Raw genomic sequence first — 18,593 nt, forward strand, 5'->3', positions numbered from 1 at the left:
TGCCCGCTGACCAGACCCTAGGGGGCGCTCACCCATCCGCGTTGCTCGGGAATCCCGGCTGCCTGGCCACCACCCGCAGCTCAACCCGGACACCCGAACCCCCTCAGACCGCCGTGAAACCCTGAGCCTCGGTTTGTCCCGTGTGTGGGCAAGGGGACGAGGAGAAAACTTCTGAAAGGGAGGCGCAGACTTTACTTTCTTTCGGTACGGTAGGGGAAAATGAGGCTTCCTTTCCCCAAGTAAGGTGGGCAAAGAAGATGGGCCAGCCCCTAGGAGGTCCATACCTTTATGGGAGGTGGGTCCCATTAATGTTGCCGCCCACTGGCCGGAATCAGTCTGGCCAAAAATGCCTCAGGGCAGGGATTTCCTAGTATCATTTCAACAGCATTTCGGAGGGTGCCAAAATAACTGCAAAAAAGGGGTGGCTAGGCAAAATGTTGGTAAGTCCTGATGAAATACAGTCCTCTGTCCCCACTTCCTAGAGCTTGCTGTGAGCTTTGTGAAACTCCAAGGAAATAATACAGCACTCAGTATTTCCTGCTATCGAAGTTTTATTAAAATACCAACCTAAAAACAACTCACATGAAATGCTGCAGGTGAAGGAGTATTAATGGGCTGGTGTAAAGCCTTATTAGCCCTCTCTGTTTCTTTTTCTCTCCATCCAGCCAAAACTCTAACTTGTTCTGAGGGAGGAAGTTGGTGCTGTGGGGCTGTTCATGGGTGATCTTTCTAGGTTTACTCATCAAATTTATATTCTCTGGTTACTGGTGTTGTGAGATGAATATTCATAAGAATTCCTGGAAAGCAACTGTGTCTGCAAAGACTGGTTTACTGATTAGAACTGCAGTGAGGTGGAGAGACAGGAATATTGTCTGTCCAGAGGCTCACCTTAGCTCAGCCAGCTCTAAAGCCCACTGAATAGCCAGCCATTCCTTGAGCAGACCCTTAGCTGCCCAACCCAAAAGCTATCATCAGATAACACCTGAGTCCTACAGCAAAGCTTCCCCCATCTTGCTGTAACTGACTCTGCGATGTACCCACCAATGTATCTTAAACTTGGCATGATTTATGACTTTGTTCTGCAAAAATTTAAAACTTTGTGAAGCTACTCCCACACCGGAACATGCAGTTTGGGGTAACCTAAATCTATATTCCTGGGCCATGATCACCCAAGTGTGGCTCAGGAATAAAGCATTCCTTCTCTGTTAGGGATAAAAGCTTTAGGGAAAGAGCTGTCTCCCCCCCCACCCCCCCAGCAGCTGGACACCCAGCAGTTGCTCACACTTGGTGGATGGCTCCTTGGCGAGAACATTTCTGTTCTCCCTTCAGCTTCTGCCCAGCTGTGCTTGTGAAAACTGCCAGTCTTCCAGCCAGGTTCATTTCTACATCCTCCCCTCCCCTCCCCTCTCCTTCTCCTCTCCTCTCTCTCTTCTTATTTTTGTAAAGATGGAGTCTTCAATAGTCTAGCCTAGCTTCAAACTTGTAATTAAAATGACTGAACTTTTTTGATCTTCCTGACTCTTAAGTTCTGGGATTACAGGCTTGGCCACTCTACCTGGACAAGAGACTGAGGCTGGAGTGGCTAAGGCCATCTGCTGCTCATCCTGAAGACCTGAGTTGATTTCCAGCACCCATACCCAGTGGCTCACAGTTGCATGTAACTTCAGCTTGAGGGAAGGACTCCCTCGTCTGGCCTCCTCCCTCCCCCGCATACATACACAAACGAAATGAAGATTTTAAACATTATCATTGCATGTGTATAGGTCAGAGGGCAGCTTTTGGGAGTTGGTTCTCTTCTTCTACTTTGTTGAGGTAGGGTATCTCTTGTTTCCACCACCCTATATCTCCAGGCTGGCTGGCTCTTGAGGTTCCAGACAATTCTCCTGTCTCTACTTTCCCTGACATATTGAACCCTGGGATTGCACACATATGCAACCATAACATACATTTTAACTTGGGTTCTGGGGATTGAAACTAAGTTGTCAGGGCTAAATGGCATTTTGAGCCATCTTATCTGCTTGAGGAAAGCCTTTCTTCATCTGCCCTACCCACAAATCCCTTTGCCCTACCTCTCATTGTAGTATAAACTCCCTGGGGCCAGGAAGGGTCTTTAGGGTCCAGCAGGAATGCTTTGATGGGCACTCAAGAGTACAAGACAAGGCGTGGGGTTGCTGGCTTTGGGGGCAAAGATGAGGACCCCTCACATAGTTGAAAGGGCAAGGCAAATGCAATCATAAGGGTTTTCCCATGAGACAAGATTAAAGCCCTGCAGAAGTAGAGGGTTCCTTAAGAGTTAATGATTATAACATCTATCTCTTTGAACCCTTAGACTAAGGCTGTGTTGAAGTCACTATGGGACACTGTGAGTGTCGCTGGTTTACATGGACTGATCAATCGAAGAGAGCCACAACAGGATGAATTCAAACTGAATTCATATATAAATGAAGTTCTTTTTTTTTTTTTTTTTTTTTTTTTTGGAGCTGGGGACCGAACCCAGGGCCTTGCGCTTCCTAGGTAAGCGCTCTACCACTGAGCTAAATCCCCAGCCCAATGAAGTTCTTTATATGTCACCTTTAGCAAGTCAAATACCAAATACCAAAACTTATCTGATTTAGGAGCTATCTTGAAAGAACTATTACCTGTTGCTGTAAATTTAAAATAATACTTTCTTCTATCCCACACTAGGTCTTGGCACCGCAGTGCCCCAAGATATCTGATGGATACCTTCATCTCAGTCAGCAAAGTCTCTCACCTGCTTTGTTCTATCTCATATCACGCTGCTGGTGGCGTCTCTCTGAGCCTGGCAACAATCTTTCTCCCCATCCAGTTCCCAAGGCAGGTATACACATGTCTCCAGCCACCACACACTCTCTTGAACTTAAACCGCCACATGAAAGAACACACAACACAATAACCTCTGATCCAATTGATAAGATATAATTGCCCACCTAAACATACAAAGCCCTGGACATATACATCCCTTAAGAATATTCATAACAACCTGTAAGTGTACAGAGAGGGATCTTAACATCCACCTCCATTTTCTCCTAGCTGCTTCTCTCCTCTGGTTCCAGTCTCCTCTCTCTAAAACTTTTCTCCCGCCCATCCTTCCTTCTCGTCCAATGACAGGCCTCATTCTATCTTGTACCTGCCTTCACCTGTATGACATCATCCTACAATCACCTAAGCAATTCTCAACCATGGGAGATGTCCCGGTTTGCCAGACCTATCTCCTGACTATGATATGCAAAGGCTGAAAAAACCTTCAAAGGAATAACCCCATAAAAATCTCAGATAACAATCACTGACAAAAGCTACTTCAAAGCTTAGGTGCCATTACTCCAGATTCATGGCAGATACAAACATTCTGTTAAAATTCTGCTACAGGGCACCTCTATAATCCAGGGCTAATTTATAATCCAAGTCTCTGATTTTTCCTCTTTAACCTAAAGCCTGTCCACGCTGTTCCTGACATGATATTTCAGCATTATCTTCTGGTGACTTTTCTTTTGCTTACTGCCTCATTCCTGGTGCTCTTCAAACCACACAGGCTTTATACTCCCAGCTGGCCCATCTCTTCTCCTGTCCCCTCCCCTATATGATATCTACCTCTTTTACTTTTTATTTACTCCAAAGGACTTCTGATGAAGGAGCCATTTTCCCAAGATTTTCTACTCTACTATGTGCCTTAGATTGCATTCCCTGGTCACCAGTGATGTGCTAGGTGCTGAGCCCAGCTGGCATGGGACATTTCATTCTGGTGCCTACTTCTTGGTCTTCATGATTCCGTATCACTGGATTTTCTCCTGCCTCATGGGTCAGTCCTTCAGCGTTCATCTGTTTTCTCTAAATGTCAGTGGATACTCCAGCTTTTTAGTTGTCCCTACATTTTGCTCTCCTTTGGTGATGCTGTTCTGTCACCTGTCCACCCAACTAGTCCAATCACCCATCACACCTCCCACAGGCACTTTCCTTTCAGTTTGTCCCACATCAGACTACTCATTTTCCTGTTCCCTCTGTCATTTTGGTAAGAAGCATGGTACTTGTTTAGCTGTTTAGCCAGAAAGCCGGGAAATACTGACTCCATGTCACATTGGCATTGTCACATCATTCCATGTGTTTCCCACCATGACTGCTAAGTAGACTGAAACAGTCTTTATCTAGAGCCTGCTTTCCTGCTTTGCTCTCTGACTCTATTCTCTACAAGGAAGCCAGTGACTTCCCCCAGATCCTCTCTGCTGTTGGTGCTGAGTATCAAACCCGGGGCCATCCACATGCTAAGCAAGCAATCTGCCGCCTAAAAGGAAGATCTGATCATATTGCTTCCATCTTTAAAAATCTTCTGCTGGGTTTCTGCTGAGATGAAATCCAAGCTTCTCAGTGTGGCTCTTCAGATGCTGGCTACTTTTTCCCCACAAAGCTCCATGATCCACTCAGAAAGCCACTTTGAATCCTGCTATAGACTGAATGTCAGTAGCCAGAAGCTGGAGCTTTATAGAAGTTGACTAGATGAATGACTCCATTTCATTCGCTAGAACCATGGTTGCCATTGCCGTAGAACTCAGGTAACAGGATACAAGCTTGCAAACAAGATGTCTCCCACAGAGAATTTAAGAAATACTCTCAAGAGGATGAGGTTGTCTTTTTTTTTTTTTTTTTAAATACATGAGTATTGTACTGTCTTCAGACAGACTAGATGAGGGCATCAGATCCCATTACAGATGGTTGTGAGCCACCATGTGCTTGCTAGGAATTGAACTCAGGGCCTCTGGAAGAGCAGTCAGGGTTCTTAACCATCTCTTCAGCCCTAAAGCTGCCTTTTTAATGGCACAATACTTCAAATGCTTCTACTATGAGAAGAAAAGTGGGAAGAATATAAGGCCAGAGAGAAGGGGTTAATCATATACATATGTTGATTGAAGAATAAGTTATTAGACAAGTCAATAAATTTGGGTCAGGCTATCCTGGAATGCTCTGTGCCTTGGCTCTGGTCAGATTTCTCTGTATCAGCACCAGGAAGGAGGCCAGTCCTGGGCACCATGCCCAGGATGCCTGCTGAACTGTTTGGGTAGTGAATCAGCCTAGGCTACAATCAGCCCTAGGGTCCCACTGCGTTACTTTCCATTGGCCTGGTCTCTGTGCCTTTGTTTATTCCATTTCAGAGACACTGGGAAGAGGCCTGGTTTAAAGGACGGTGAGGAAAGGGATGTATTCCTGGCACAGTCCTGGGGAGACTTGGGCAGTGACCAAAGCCAACATGAGACAAGGCAAGGCCCAGAGAAGAGTTTCACATTCAGAGAATATTGTGCTCCTGTAACTTCTCTCCTAAGTAAAAGCGGGTGAAGAGGAAGGGGCTCATATCGATGGTCTTAAAGTGACCCTCTAGTATCATTTCTGCCACAGCTCGACCGATGCCAGGTGCATGCTGAAGTCCACGACCACTGAAGCCCGTAGCAAAGTACATGTTGACAACTAGTGGGTGGGGGCCCACCACGCCATTCTGGTCAAAAGTATTGTAGTCATAATAGCCAGCCCAGGCACTCTGTACCTGCAGGTGCAAAAGATGCTGAGGTTCTTGGTAAAGCCACATATATGCTCATCCCACACCCTTGCTCAGGATAATCTGCTAAAGGGTTCATGTGGTGGGATAGATCCAATAGGTTCCTTAGCAGTTGTTAGTTGGAAGGAACACAACAGGTCAAAGGGACTAAGATGGGCTGTTTGATAACCAAATTCTAACAGAAACAATTATTTCCCATTAGTTACCTTCAGAGTCTTAAAAGATGGCACCCTCTGGACCAAATGGGGCCACACTTTGTTCTGGAAGAAGTCATGGTCCACTTCCAGATTTGTTGGGTCTGGTTCTTCTTCCTAAGTAAGAGGTAGAGGCAAGGTTTCCACGCTTCTTGGATATAAGGGCAAGCCAAGATCTGATTCCTATCATCAATCCCTTCAGTGGATTCCAATTCCAACATCAAGGACAGCAAAGCCTTGCTCCCCAATGGCTTGCCTCTTTAACGACAGCTTGTTTATGTCTCCTTGAAAATTAGTTTACCTCAGTAGGGCTACAGCCCCCTAGGTAGTTGCTGCCCAATCCTTCCCGTCGGAAATACACTCCACTGATGTCTGCAACCAACGGTGTCTCCAGACCTGGTCCCTGCGGGCAGTGCCATAAGTGCACATACCTGTCATGATCAGCAGAGTTATGACATTGCAGGAATAACCCTCACCAACCCTGTGCCCAAATCACACTCGCACACAAACAAATACATCCTAAACTTTTGTATCATTTCTTTTCCATCCCTAGCTGTCCTAAGAAGTAGCTACCTTTTCCTTGGCTCCACAGGTAGCTTGGTGCCCTGGAGGGTGCCAGGAAGTCCCTTTCCAATACCAGCCAACTCTGCAATTTGTCCAGACCAGGCTCCTGCGGCATTGACCACTACAGCACATTCCACTGGCTGATACTCCAGGCTCTTGTCCATTTTCACCTGTAGGCACCAGAAGGTAAGAGGAAGGAAGTCTGGCTGTATGTGAGTGGGATAAGGGTACGCAATGGATCCTGACAGGCTTATTTTCCCTTGAGCCTAACTTTATCAGTATTGGGAAGCAGGTAGTATCTAAGTAGATTATCTCCCTTCTTGCCTTCTACTCTAGTAAACAGCACACTGCAACTTGGGACTTACGTGGACATTGTTGATCCTTCTCAAGACTACCTGTTCCCCAGTTGGAGTCTCCATTTGGTTAGATGAAGTGATGAAACCTGCAGGAAAGAAATTTAAAAATAAGCCCTTCTGGAAGGGTTAGCTCAGGGGTAGAGTATATTATACCTAGCATGCATGGAACCCTGGGTTCTAGCTCTAGAATTCCCATCAACATGTATTGATGGGCCATTTGGGGCAGAGCTTTGAGTGAGCTGGACTTCCTCTCATGGAGTCAGGGTCCATGTTTCTCCCCCAGGATTCTCTCCCTAACTCATTAACATTTCTTGTAGGCAGGAAGGAGCCAAAGTCTGTCTGATGTCTCCTGAGCAGATGCAGAACAAGTTTCCCTGGATAAACGCAGACACAAAGACACAAAATGGTGGTTTGGATGAGAATGGCCTTGTAGGCTCATATTTGCATGCTTAGTCCCCAATGATGAACTAACTGTTGGGGAAAGATTAGGAAGTATGTCACTGGGAATAGGTTTTGAGGTTTTTTTCAATGCATTTTTTTTCCTTCTTCTTTTTCTTTTTTTCGGAGCTGGGGACTGAACCCAGGGCCTTGCACTTGCTAGGTAAGCGCTCTACCACTGAGCTAAATCCCTGACCCTGGGTTTTGAGGTTTTAAAACCATACTAGGCCCAGTGTCTATCTTTCTCTCTGCCTTCTGCCTGTGGATCAGGATATAGCTTACAGTTACCTCTGCACCGTTTTTGCCTGCCACTATGCTCCCCACCCTGATGATGATGATGGACTAATCTTCCAAAGCTCCATGCATCCTCTAATTAAATTTTCTTTTATCTGAGTTGCCTTGGTTGTGCGATCTCTTCAAAGCAAATGCAACAGTGATTTTACACACACACACACACACACACACACACACACACACACACACACACACACACTCTCTCTCTCTCTCTCTCTCTCTCTCTCTCTCTCTCTCTCTCTCTCTCTCCCCTTGAGGGAAATAGGGTCACACTGGTTTCTTTTGAGAAAGGCTCTCATGTATCACAGACTAGTCTCAGACCTCCTTTGTAGTGGAAGATGACCCTGAACTCCTGAACTTATTTTCCTGCCTGTAGCTCCAAGAGTTCAGGGATTACAGGCATGCAGCCCCATGCCCAGTTTATGGGGATATAACCTAGGGGGATGGATCTTAGGGTTTTTATGAATGTTAGGCAAGCACTCTGCCAACAGCCACATTCCTGGTCCCACAACCACCACTGCTTTTTCAAGGAAAGAAAATGGGAAGAATGAGTGCTTTCCCATGGACACTCAAGAGACATCAAGAAACCAAAATAAACTTGGCTACCCAGGAACAGGGCAGGATAGTGGCAAGAAAGCTGAACTGCTTAGCAGAATATAGCCTTTCACCTCAACCCTGGGTGAGCCTGTAAGCAGAAAGTCAGAGCCTGGGCTAGGGCTTGTCCTGGATGTAAGACATAAGGAGAGGAAACAAGACTTTGGACTCACGTGTCACCTCTCCCTGACAGAAAAAGACTCCCATTGACTGGACCTTTCGACGAAGACCCTGGAGCAAAGACCAGGCATCAAACCAACCTTCATTCTCCAACCCTGACATAAGAAAAAAGAAAACTCAATAAAGCACTGGGACCCTCCTTTTCCCAGTATACACCCCACACACTTCTTTAGGGCTTTAGAGGCAGGGAAGGTCATCTTGACCAACTGTACAAGAGTCCAGTCATGCTGAAGGCCAGAGAAGTAGCATGGTTTGGGGTGGGCCCTGTCACTCAGGAGGAAAGAGGTCCTCCTTCAGTGTGGAGATGGCACACTGAGACTTCCAACCCAAGGAACCCTTCAATCCCCATCTTCAGGGAAAGAAAGCCATGTGCTGTGCAGGTGAACCTCACCATAAGATGCCAGAGCCACTCCCTCTGCGTTCATCCAGGGAAACTTGTTCTGCATCTGCTCAGGAGACATCAGACAGACCTTGGCTCCTTCCTGCCTAAGAGAAATGTGTACATCTCAGTTAATGAGTTAGGGAGAGAATCCTGGGGGAGAAACATGGACCTGACTCCATGAGAGGAAGTCCAGCTCACTCAAAGCTCTCCTCTTTTCTTTCTCTACACTCCTGTCTCTTCAGTACTCTCAACTGCTTGCCCCAGCCTACTCTATCTCCTTTCACAAGATGGTGAGGAACCACATTCCACTGTCTCCTGTAAAACACTTTCTTCTCTGCTGCCTGGCACAACCCTGTCCCTCAGAATGAGTGTCTGCTCTAAAACACTCACTGGCCAGGGAATGAGGGTGCCTGGAAACACTCCTACGAGCCAGTGTCTATTTTATCTGAGGCACAATGCCAGCTTCGCTAGATCTTGCCCCAGTTTCCCCACATGTAAAATGGGATGTTCTGATTAAATTAATGAAATGAGTTAGCATCTGCAAACATTTATCTAGCTTCACTAGTGAGATTCACAGCATATCAGAAGAGAGCCTGTGCATACCACATCCCAAAGATGCCCAACCCTTAACTGACGAGAAGCTCAACATGCTAAGGCCAACCTGCTGCCCACTTTTACTTACAGGCCACATTCAATTATTCCTATTTTTTGTCTGTGGCTACTTTTGTACAATAATGGCAGAGCAGAAAAGTTGAAACAGAGACAAAATGATAAGCAAAACCTAAAATATTTATTGTCTGGCCCTTTATGTACTTAGTTGATCTCTAACTAAGGATTCTTGTTAGAAGGCCAGTCCCCTGGCCACTCCCTAGAGATTCTGGTGTGTTGAGTCTAGGAAGTCTCTTACATGGGTGCTATGATCTGGGTTGTAGCCCTCCTCAAGAGGCCTTGAAAGTTTGAATAGGGCCATTTTCCTGATAATAAGAGCTACTGACGAGGAGGTTGAAATTACCTTCGGCTTCCCCATTCCTAGCTTGCTATAGGAGTTCACCAAGTATGTGAAGTCAAGAAGCAGCTCAGGGCACTGCTGGGCACCCACCTTTGCATTCTCACATTGCTTTCCAAGGTGGCAGCATCCTTTTCTGAAGCTAGCAAGAGACAGCCTGAGGGGTTGAACCGAAGTTCCACAGGAGGGGCGTCCACCACAGCTAGGTACTCCTGTGTGCAAAGCAAAAAAGTTGCTCTCCAAAGAGGCTGACATAAAAGGGAGCCTCCCTGGTCTCACTACAGCTCCAGGCGCAGTTGCCCAGATCAGGACAAACCCTTCTCTAGGCACTGATATTGGAAGGCAGTCAAGATCCCAATGCCTTGTTGCCTCAAACACACTACTTCTCCTTGGTTCCCCTGGCCAGCTAGACTCCTGATCTTTAGGCTAAAGAAGGGGCTCCCACCCCAGTCTTCAAATCTTACTGTACATACATTTATGTTCCGTAGAAAGTTGATTGAAAAGAGTGAGAGTTGGACATTCTCGGGAACAGAAAACTGCTGCCAAATCCCGCCCACAGAAGGCCCTGTGGAGGAAGCCCGTGAATACTGTGAAAAGAAAAACTGAGGTAGACTGTCACGATGTCATATGTAATGGAATCCTGCAATGGAAGCTGTCAGTTATACATCTGAATGTAACGGGGGAATCATTTTTCAAGGAGCAAGTATGGGTAAACCTGTATGGAAGTCAATCCACAGCTAAGATATACAGTGTTTTAAATCATCAATGGCAGATGAACTGAGCAGAGGTCATCATAGGGCTGGGCATACTGGGACACGATAGTAATGGCCAGGAAGCCCAAGTGTTCGAAGTTAATCTCCCACAACTAATTTACAAGAAAGGAAGGAAGGATATACTGAAGACAAACATGAGATTTGCAGCTAACGGCCAACAGCAAACAAGAACAACCAAGACTTCATAAATAGTGGGGCCTAATCGAAGGCAGAGGCAGCTGTTTGCATGGATAATTAGCCAGATTACAAGCTGTCTTGGACAGACCTTCAGGGATGGAAGTACAATCGCCATGGAATCTGCTTCCATAAGCAAAAGTCTAGGCAAATGTTCTGGAGCACATGGGTAATCCCAGCACTTGGGAGGCTGAGAACGGAAGATGTTGAGTTCAGGGCCAGCTTCAGCTGTATATTAAGACCCTGTCGCCAAAGAGATTAAACAAATCCTCGTCCCCTCCCCCAACAAAACAATATTACTGCCAAGGTTCTTTTTTGAGGGAGGAAGAACCTGGAACTATTTCTTAAGCTCCAAAGTCGAAGGAAAGCACAGTCCCTGCCCTTCGGACTTCTAACAGGCTGTGCCCTCAGTAAGATAACTATCTTACTCCCTGACCTCACCGTGTGGTCCTGTTCCACAACCAGCACCTGCATGGCACCTCGTCTACTCTCCAGCTTCTTCAGCCAAAAGGCCACAGACAGACCAAGAATCCCACCGCCGATGATGACCACATCCGACTGTTCTGGGGGCAGGTGGCTGGTGTCATACACCATTTCACATTGCTTTCCCGGCAGGATAGACTCAATCTTCTTCTTAAAGTCAGACACCTTTGTATCCCAGTCTGCAGGACATAGTTACAGTTAGATGGACTTAGGCTCTTCTCTACGTGCTTTGGGGGTTGGAGGATGGGCACAGGGAAAGGTGGGCTGAAATAGACGTTTGGGTTGGCACATTTCCAACGTCATTCTTTCTCATAAGATCAACTCATTCGCAGGGGTATTATTCCAACTTTGCTGTTTGGTCTTTGTCCCACCTGTCATGCATCTCCTCTAACAACTTCCTAAAATTACACTTTCTATTTCCCCGTCAAGCTAGGGTGACTCACATTACTTAGTTTTTTTTTTTTTTTCTTTTTTTTTTTTTTTCAGAGCTGGGGACCGAACCCAGGGCCTTGCACTTGCTAGGCAAGGGCTTTACCACTGAGCTAAATCCCCAACCCCACATTACTTAGTTTTACAGACCTTCTCTCCCTCCTGAGCCCCATTCTCAGATATTCAACTGCACATTTATCTCCACTCAGGTATACCAGGCCCAGAGAACACGAGTCCCCCTTCTAAAGCCGGGCACTTCTGTATGATCTTTATCCTTATCCATTACCACCAGCAACTTTCCATTTATTGTCCACTGGGAAGAGCCTCCTTGAGAACCATACACTTGGACTGGCTCTTTAACCTCTAGCAGGCAAGCCCACCCCTCTTCCCAGCTAACTCGATGCCCTGCCAGCACGAGGCAGGGGGTCGAACCTTGAAGGTCACGTATATGGAGGTTTTGGGCTCCCCAGAACCGCTAAAATATTTTCTCTGCTGCCCTCAGCTTTACCCAGAGTAAAGCCTCCTTTGCGTGTGCGTAGCCCCCGGGTAGGGAGGCCCGGGCACAGGCCAAGACGCAGCACTTTGCGAAACATGGCCTTACAGAGCCCGGCTTCTTCCAGCTTGAGGTGCCTGCCGCTCAGGCCGACTGTGTCTTTCTAGTCATCGGTCCGCGCCACAGGGAATAGACGCGAATGCGCCGATTAGCCGGCAGTGCTCTTTAGGCTCCACCCCTTCACGCTATAGGGAGCTAGCGCCTTGGGAGTCTCGCCCATGTTTGCTATTAGTTAGTCTTGCGCCTACGTCATCCCGCGCGCCCTAGCGGGGGAAGGGGCGGGACCCCTGCGGCCCGTAGCGGAAGTGCGGCTGAACCGGTTTCCGGGGGCTGCTGGTGTGACGTGTCCCGCGCTTGGCGCAGCAGGAAGCGGCGGCGGACGCGGCCCGAGTTCCCGGCGCCGGTCTCGGCCCCAAGTCTTCTCCCGCTTCCATCATGCTTGACTTCTTCACCATCTTCTCGAAGGGCGGGCTTGTGCTCTGGTGTTTCCAGGGCGTGAGCGACTCGTGCACCGGGCCCGTGAACGCGTTGATTCGTTCTGTACTGCTGCAGGTACCACTCCCGCGGGGCAGAACTCCGGGCTCTGGTCCCTCAGACCCAGACCGTGGTCCCCCTTCCAGTAATCATTCCGCGTCTTCTGTCCTGACCCCCTCAAACTGGTCGCTTACCGACCACCCAGGATCGCTTCCTTTCCTGATCACTGTATCCCTAAACTTTGCGACGCCCCCCACACCTTCCGTTTCCGGGGCTCTAGCCCTGTTCTGGCGTCCTAATGGACTTGAGCTCTCTCTCCACTCATCCGGGCAGCTTGGTTTTCTATTGTTTTGAGGTTGGGTGAGACTGTGGATGTGAGAACAGCTTTCAGGTGAACTAAATGGTTCACAGCTGTTAGAAGATCTGATTGTTTATATATAGATTGTTTACTTTCTGACTCCCACGTGTCGTGTCTCCTCTCCCAGCTTTATCCCTTGTCCCTACTTGGTGTCTGTCTGTCTGTCTCCTTTTCTGGCTGGATGCTAGAGAAATGTCTCAGTATTCCCTTGTTGAGCCCGGGATAATATCTGGTTATTTCCCAAACATAGTTCAAAGTCTGGTTTTGCTGTGGATAGCCTGAATGCTGTAACACTCTTTTTCCAGGAACGGGGAGGTAACAACTCTTTCACTCATGAGGCTCTCACACTCAAGTATAAACTGGACAACCAGTTTGAACTGGTGTTTGTGGTAAGTGGGGTTATGTTAGAAAGACAAGTTATGTTCTCAACAGAATGTCCATTGATGAATCCAGTTAATTATGGGTATTGTGTGTGTGATAAAGTAATAGAAATATTAGGAATGTGGAGGGGAGAAAGAAAGCAACTTCTGGGTAAGGTAGAAAGCTTGGCTGCCTCTCAGGACAGGAAACCTATCTCAGGAGGCCTGGGTTGAGTTGGCTTCCTTCCATGCTGGGCTGGCTTGTAAGGAGATCTTTTGGCCCTGTGTCCTTCCATAAACAGGTTGGCTTTCAGAAGATCCTCACACTGACCTATGTAGACAAATTGATAGATGATGTGCACCGGCTGTTCCGGGATAAGTACCGCACAGAGATCCAACAACAGAGTGCTTTAAGTTTATTGAATGGCACTTTTGATTTCCAAAATGACTTCCTGCGGCTCCTTCGGTGAGAGGCTTTCCCTCTTCATAAAGGGAAATTTTTCATGATCTGAGAGTGCCCTGCCTGGGGGTTGGGGATTCAGCTCAGTGGTAGAGCGCTTGCCTAGCAAGCACAAGGCCCTGGGTTCGGTCCCCAGCTCTGAAAAAAAGAAAAAGAAAAAAGGGAAAAAAAAAAAGAGTGCCCTGCCTGTAGGTGGCTTATCAATATTAACATGGGTTCAAACCAGTCACATTTTTGTAACTTGTTTCTGATTGTCCTTTTGATATGTGGGACCTTTTTCTGAAGTCAAGAGTCCTTCCTCTTACATGGATAGAAGGACCAACAGTCTCTTTTCTCTTCAGTGAAGCAGAGGAGAGCAGTAAGATCCGTGCTCCCACTACCATGAAGAAATTTGAAGATTCTGAAAAAGCTAAGAAACCTGTGAGATCCATGATTGAAACACGGGGGGAAAAGACCAAGGAAAAAGCAAAAAACAACAAAAAAAAGGGGTCCAAAAAGGAAGGTGTGTTTGAGTTTTCTGAACATGCTAGGGTATAGTGCTATAAAGGTCTGTAGTAGTCCTTTGGTCATTGCTGGCCTCCCTTAACTTAATGCTCACCCCCCATCATCCCCTTCTGGCATTGTAATCTCCAAGGTGTTTGGTACAAGTTTGTTCAAGTTAGCTGGGGAAAGGGGTAGGCTTAGCAGCTAGAGGTTAGAGCCAATTCAAGTGTATGACTCTTCCCAGTAGGCAATGCCATATAACAGGAAGGTTATTGGTGGTTGCAAGGATTTGGAAGAACTGTAGGTATTATATAGGTGCTTGGGATTTGTGTGTTTCTCCTTCAGTGAGGTTTCTCTTAACAGGTTCTGATGGCCCTTTGGCTACCAGCAAAACAGCCCCTGCAGAAAAGTCAGGTCTCCCAGTGGGACCTGAGAATGGGGAACTTTCCAAAGAGGAGCTGATACGTAGGAAGAGAGAGGAGTTCATTCAGAAGCATGGGAAGGGCCTGGACAAATCCAGGTGAGCAGCATTAACCAATCTCTGATGGTGGAATTCTTTTCTCATGTTCTTTGCTACTTTACTACTGTAACTTTTTCTTATGTAATCCTTTGCAGTAAATCTACAAAGTCAGATATTCCAAAGGAGAAAGGCAAAAAAGCACCCCGGGTGTGGGAACTAGGTGGCTGTGCTAACAAGGAAGTCTTGGATTACAGTACTCCCACCACCAATGGAACTCCAGAGGCAGCCCTTTCTGAAGATATCAACTTGGTAAGATGTATAAAGGTCAGAGTGAAGGTCACCATTAGCCAGAAATTGGGAAGGAAACAGAGGATATATCTGGATTTGGGAAACTATATTTGGAACTATATTTGGAGTTTCTCCAAGGCTCAAATATTAATGTTGACAAGAGTATATCCTGGGCTATTTCCCTCAGCCATTGGTTTTCCTGATCACTTTGTCTGTCTGTTTTCCAGATTCGAGGAACTGGGCCTGGGGGACAGCTTCAAGATCTGGATTGCAGCAGTTCAGATGATGAAGGGGCTACTCAAAACACCAAACCTAGGTAGAAGGGTTTCAGGTGGGAGGTGGTGTGGATGCAGAATTGATGATTCATGCCTCCTGCCTGCTAGCCTTACGCGTTTTTGTGACCTTCTATAATTGTAGTGCTACCAAGGGAACTCTGGGTGGCATGTTTGGGATGCTGAAGGGTCTGGTGGGTTCCAAGAGCTTGAGTCGAGAAGACATGGAATCTGTGCTAGACAAGATGCGTGATCATCTCATTGGTGAGTCTGGAGGACTGAGCTGACTTACAGATTTACATGGCATAGTTCATTAGGAACAGAACCATTTTTTAAGCTGCTCTGTTCTTGAGACCTGATCATTGTTAGCACAGAACTCACAGCTGTCTCTCTCTTCTCAGCTAAGAATGTGGCTGCTGACATTGCTGTCCAGCTCTGTGAATCTGTTGCCAACAAGTTAGAAGGCAAAGTGATGGGGACATTTAGCAGTAAGTATCTCCACAAGTCACAAAGTGCACATGCATTTCAGAGGTAATTCAGTCAGACAGCTTGGGTGTGTTCCTTTTGAATACACCTTTAATTTCTAAACCTCTAGGACATAATAGGACAATTAATTGAGATAATAATGTAATTAACAGTGTGATCTGAATTCTGAGAAAAACCTAGTATGGTCTTAATTCCATTAGATCAGAAAGATGTTGGGTATCAAGTATATTTGGTTTTATTACTGATCCCTCTATCTCCCTTTTAAGCTGTGACTTCAACAGTGAAGCAAGCTCTACAAGAGTCTCTGGTGCAGATCCTGCAGCCACAGCGTCGAGTAGACATGCTCCGGGATATCATGGATGCCCAACGTCGCCAGCGCCCTTACGTAGTTACCTTCTGTGGTGTTAATGGAGTGGGGAAGTCTACTAATCTTGCCAAGGTGAGCTCAGCTCCACATGCTTTTCCACCTGTGCTTTCAGATCGTGGTTCTATGTGACAATTTTCTTTAACTTTTTCGCAGATCTCCTTCTGGCTTTTAGAGAATGGCTTTAGCGTCCTCATTGCTGCCTGCGATACATTTCGTGCTGGGGCTGTTGAGCAGCTCCGCACACACACCCGGCGCCTGACTGCCCTTCATCCCCCGGAGAAGCATGGTGGCCGAACGATGGTGCAGTTGTTTGAAAAAGGCTATGGCAAGGACGCTGCTGGCATTGCCATGGAAGCCATTGCCTTTGGTAGTGTGGGGACCAAGGGGCTTGTGGTGTCCTTATCCCTGGGAATTTGCACAGACTTAAGTTTACCATATGGTTACTAGAGAAGTCCTGGTAAATTACTTGCATGGGAAGTTTTGGGTGGTAATGTGAGTAGTTAAAGGAAAAGCTAGTGTATCCTAACTATAGACCTGAATGTGGTCTTTTTCTACTTGTGTCCTTTCCCTGAATGGTTTTGGTAGTAGCCAAGAATAGGACAGGGTTTTCCTTGCATTACCTAAGTAAGTCTAGTTAGGTAAACAGGGTAGCATTACCTAAGTAAGTCTAGTTAGGTAAACAGGGTAGGCTTTTCAAATAAGCCAGACTTGGATATCTTAGGAAGCTGGCAGTGAGCATGAATGACAATTGGGTGACTTTTCACTTAGCTAGAGTAGGAAGTCTTCCAGAAATTGGTAGTGCTTGCAGTTGACCATGTTTCTCTCTCTAGCACGTAACCAAGGCTTTGACGTGGTGCTGGTGGACACTGCTGGCCGCATGCAAGACAATGCTCCTCTGATGACTGCCCTGGCCAAACTCATTACTGTCAATACACCTGACTTGGTGCTGTTTGTGGGGGAGGCCTTAGTAGGCAATGAAGCTGTGGATCAACTGGTGAGGGTTTGGGCCCAGTTCCCTTACAACTTAAACTTTGGCAAATTAGATCGGTTCTTATGTCACCCTTTCCCTTTTTAGGTCAAATTCAACAGAGCCTTAGCTGACCATTCTATGGCTCAGACACCTCGGCTCATTGATGGCATTGTTCTAACCAAATTTGACACCATTGATGACAAGGTAAAAGTGGATGATTGGATAATGAAACTGAGAATGAGGAATGGCTGTCTTTAAAAGAAATGAGTGGGGGTTGGGGATTTGGCTCAGTGGCAGAGCGCTTGCCTAGGAAGCACAAGGCCCTGGGTTCGGTCCCCAGCTCCGAAAAAAAAAAAGAACCAAAAAAAAAAAAAAAAAAAAAAAATGAGTGAGTGAAATCGGCTTGAGTTAACTGGCCATCCTTTTTATCTTCTTCAGGTGGGAGCTGCTATTTCTATGACATACATCACAAGCAAACCCATCGTCTTTGTGGGTACTGGCCAGACCTACTGTGACCTACGCAGTCTCAATGCCAAGGCTGTGGTGGCTGCCCTCATGAAGGCTTAATGTGGCTCTTGCCTAATACCAAATCGCCGCTTGCCCAAGTCCCTATTCCTGTATCAAGAATGTGCTTTAGAGTATGTGAGCAACTTGTCTTCAGTGTAGTACAAAGGCAGAGTGAGGGGAGCTTTGGAGACTTGCAGCTCCTTCTAACCCAACCCTTTGTTCACCCCTACCTCCTGCAAGGAGGGTCTAATCATGTTACAATCACTGCCCAGTGACCTTCCCTCTTCCTACTCAGGCATCCCCTTCACTCTGCCTACAGACTCCATCCATATCATAGCTTTGACCAGTGGTTGAGGAACCCTGTACCTGGAGTGTTGCTAACTAGTGTTGCAGAGCCATGGTGAGATAAGGAGCAGTTTGAGGTCCCAGCTCTGGATCTTAGTGGCACCTATCTAGAATACAGCTTCTGGGTCCCTGGTGCCAGGATGGGTCACCTCACTGTGGCAGTGATGGTGGCCCATTCTTAATTGCTGCTAATTATAAATCTGGTGATGAAAACTCCACACCTGATTGTTGCCCCAAAGCATCAGTTAGGCCTTGTTACAAATGCGAGGTAAGTGCCCACTTCTCTCAGAAACAAAGGGAGCAGAGTTGCCTTCCAACCTGTCCCTGCTCCCAAAATCCAGATGGAAGCTTTGCATGTTTGCCTTCCTGGGAGAAAACCAGTTGTTAGAAGTGTTACTGTCCATATCCCACCCAACCCAACCCTTAAGCTCCTGAGCAGGTCCTGGCTTTTCCTCATTCTCTTCTACAGTGCCTGGTAGACAAGTGCTACGTTCAAGAACACAAACCTCTTGTTAAGACTTGTCCTGTAGTTTGGTATTACAGATGTGCTACTAGTGCAATAAGGTGAAGGCTGTCTGCCCAGAGAAATACATAATTTATATAAGAAAATAAATTTCATAAAGAAATTGCCTCTTAGGTTTATATTATTTTATATAGGATTTAAAATTAAAATGCTAACTCATACTAGCTATAGTTCTTGGGCTTCTTTTTGGCAAGGGCATGATAGGAACTGATAGTGCTCTAAGGAACAGGGTACATGCTTGTCCTGAGAAAGATCACCCTA

General features: G+C 46.6%; 2 protein-coding genes and 1 long non-coding RNA gene across 20 annotated transcripts; 2 read left to right on the forward strand and 1 right to left on the reverse strand.

Moving 5' to 3' along the window:
- The first annotated feature begins 38 nt into the window (after nt 1–38).
- LOC148004023 (uncharacterized) lies at nt 39–7,506 on the forward strand. Of its 4 annotated transcripts, XR_015627591.1 has the most exons (5): nt 39–204; nt 2,330–2,514; nt 2,686–2,835; nt 6,308–6,504; nt 6,992–7,506. It is a non-coding gene; the product is annotated as an uncharacterized LOC148004023 (long non-coding RNA). The 4 variants fall into 4 exon arrangements; XR_015627590.1 differs by lacking the exon at nt 2,330–2,514; XR_015627588.1 differs by lacking the exon at nt 39–204 and having other exon boundaries at nt 529–2,514.
- On the reverse strand, nt 2,917–12,077 carry Foxred1 (FAD-dependent oxidoreductase domain containing 1). Of its 15 annotated transcripts, none has more exons than XR_015626612.1 (11): nt 12,029–12,077; nt 10,957–11,177; nt 10,042–10,155; nt 9,662–9,780; nt 8,572–8,666; nt 8,174–8,275; nt 6,684–6,760; nt 6,328–6,488; nt 6,056–6,157; nt 5,767–5,871; nt 2,917–5,548 (listed from the first exon to the last, which is right to left on the reverse strand). XR_015626612.1 is itself a non-coding variant. In XM_087561854.1 (11 exons), the coding sequence occupies exons 5-11, from the start codon at nt 8,639–8,641 to the stop codon at nt 5,294–5,296; spliced, it is 900 nt and encodes a 299-aa protein (XP_087417980.1). In that variant the 5' UTR covers nt 8,642–8,662; nt 9,662–9,780; nt 10,042–10,133; nt 10,957–11,177; nt 12,029–12,077; the 3' UTR covers nt 2,917–5,293.
- Nucleotides 12,078–12,295: 218 nt separating this feature from the next.
- On the forward strand, nt 12,296–18,440 carry Srpra (SRP receptor subunit alpha). Its single transcript, NM_001034150.2, is given in 14 exon segments — nt 12,296–12,532; nt 13,118–13,201; nt 13,474–13,637; nt 13,973–14,133; nt 14,478–14,634; nt 14,730–14,883; nt 15,090–15,178; nt 15,280–15,398; nt 15,536–15,622; nt 15,887–16,059; nt 16,141–16,354; nt 16,818–16,981; nt 17,063–17,161; nt 17,396–18,440. Coding segments are annotated over 14 exon segments (1,911 nt in total). The 5' UTR covers nt 12,296–12,415; the 3' UTR covers nt 17,525–18,440.
- The last annotated feature ends 153 nt before the right edge of the window (nt 18,441–18,593 follow it).

This window comes from Rattus norvegicus, chromosome 8 (genome assembly GCF_021556685.1).
Source record: "Rattus norvegicus strain SHRSP/BbbUtx chromosome 8, alternate assembly SHRSP_T2T, whole genome shotgun sequence".
Classification (NCBI taxonomy): domain Eukaryota; kingdom Metazoa; phylum Chordata; class Mammalia; order Rodentia; family Muridae; genus Rattus; species Rattus norvegicus.

Bases quoted from the DNA above. Each gene is read 5' to 3' on its own strand.
- Foxred1 (XM_087561844.1), bottom strand. From the start codon at position 11,109: ATGGTGTATGACACCAGCCACCTGCCCCCAGAACAGTCGGATGTGGTC. The intron at 9,781-10,041 runs GTATGTACAGTA...CTTTGCACACAG, and splicing joins ACTTTCTACGGAACATAAAT to GAGTACCTAGCTGTGGTGGA. The intron at 5,549-5,766 runs GTAACTAATGGG...TTGCACCTGCAG, and splicing joins CATCTTTTAAGACTCTGAAG to GTACAGAGTGCCTGGGCTGG.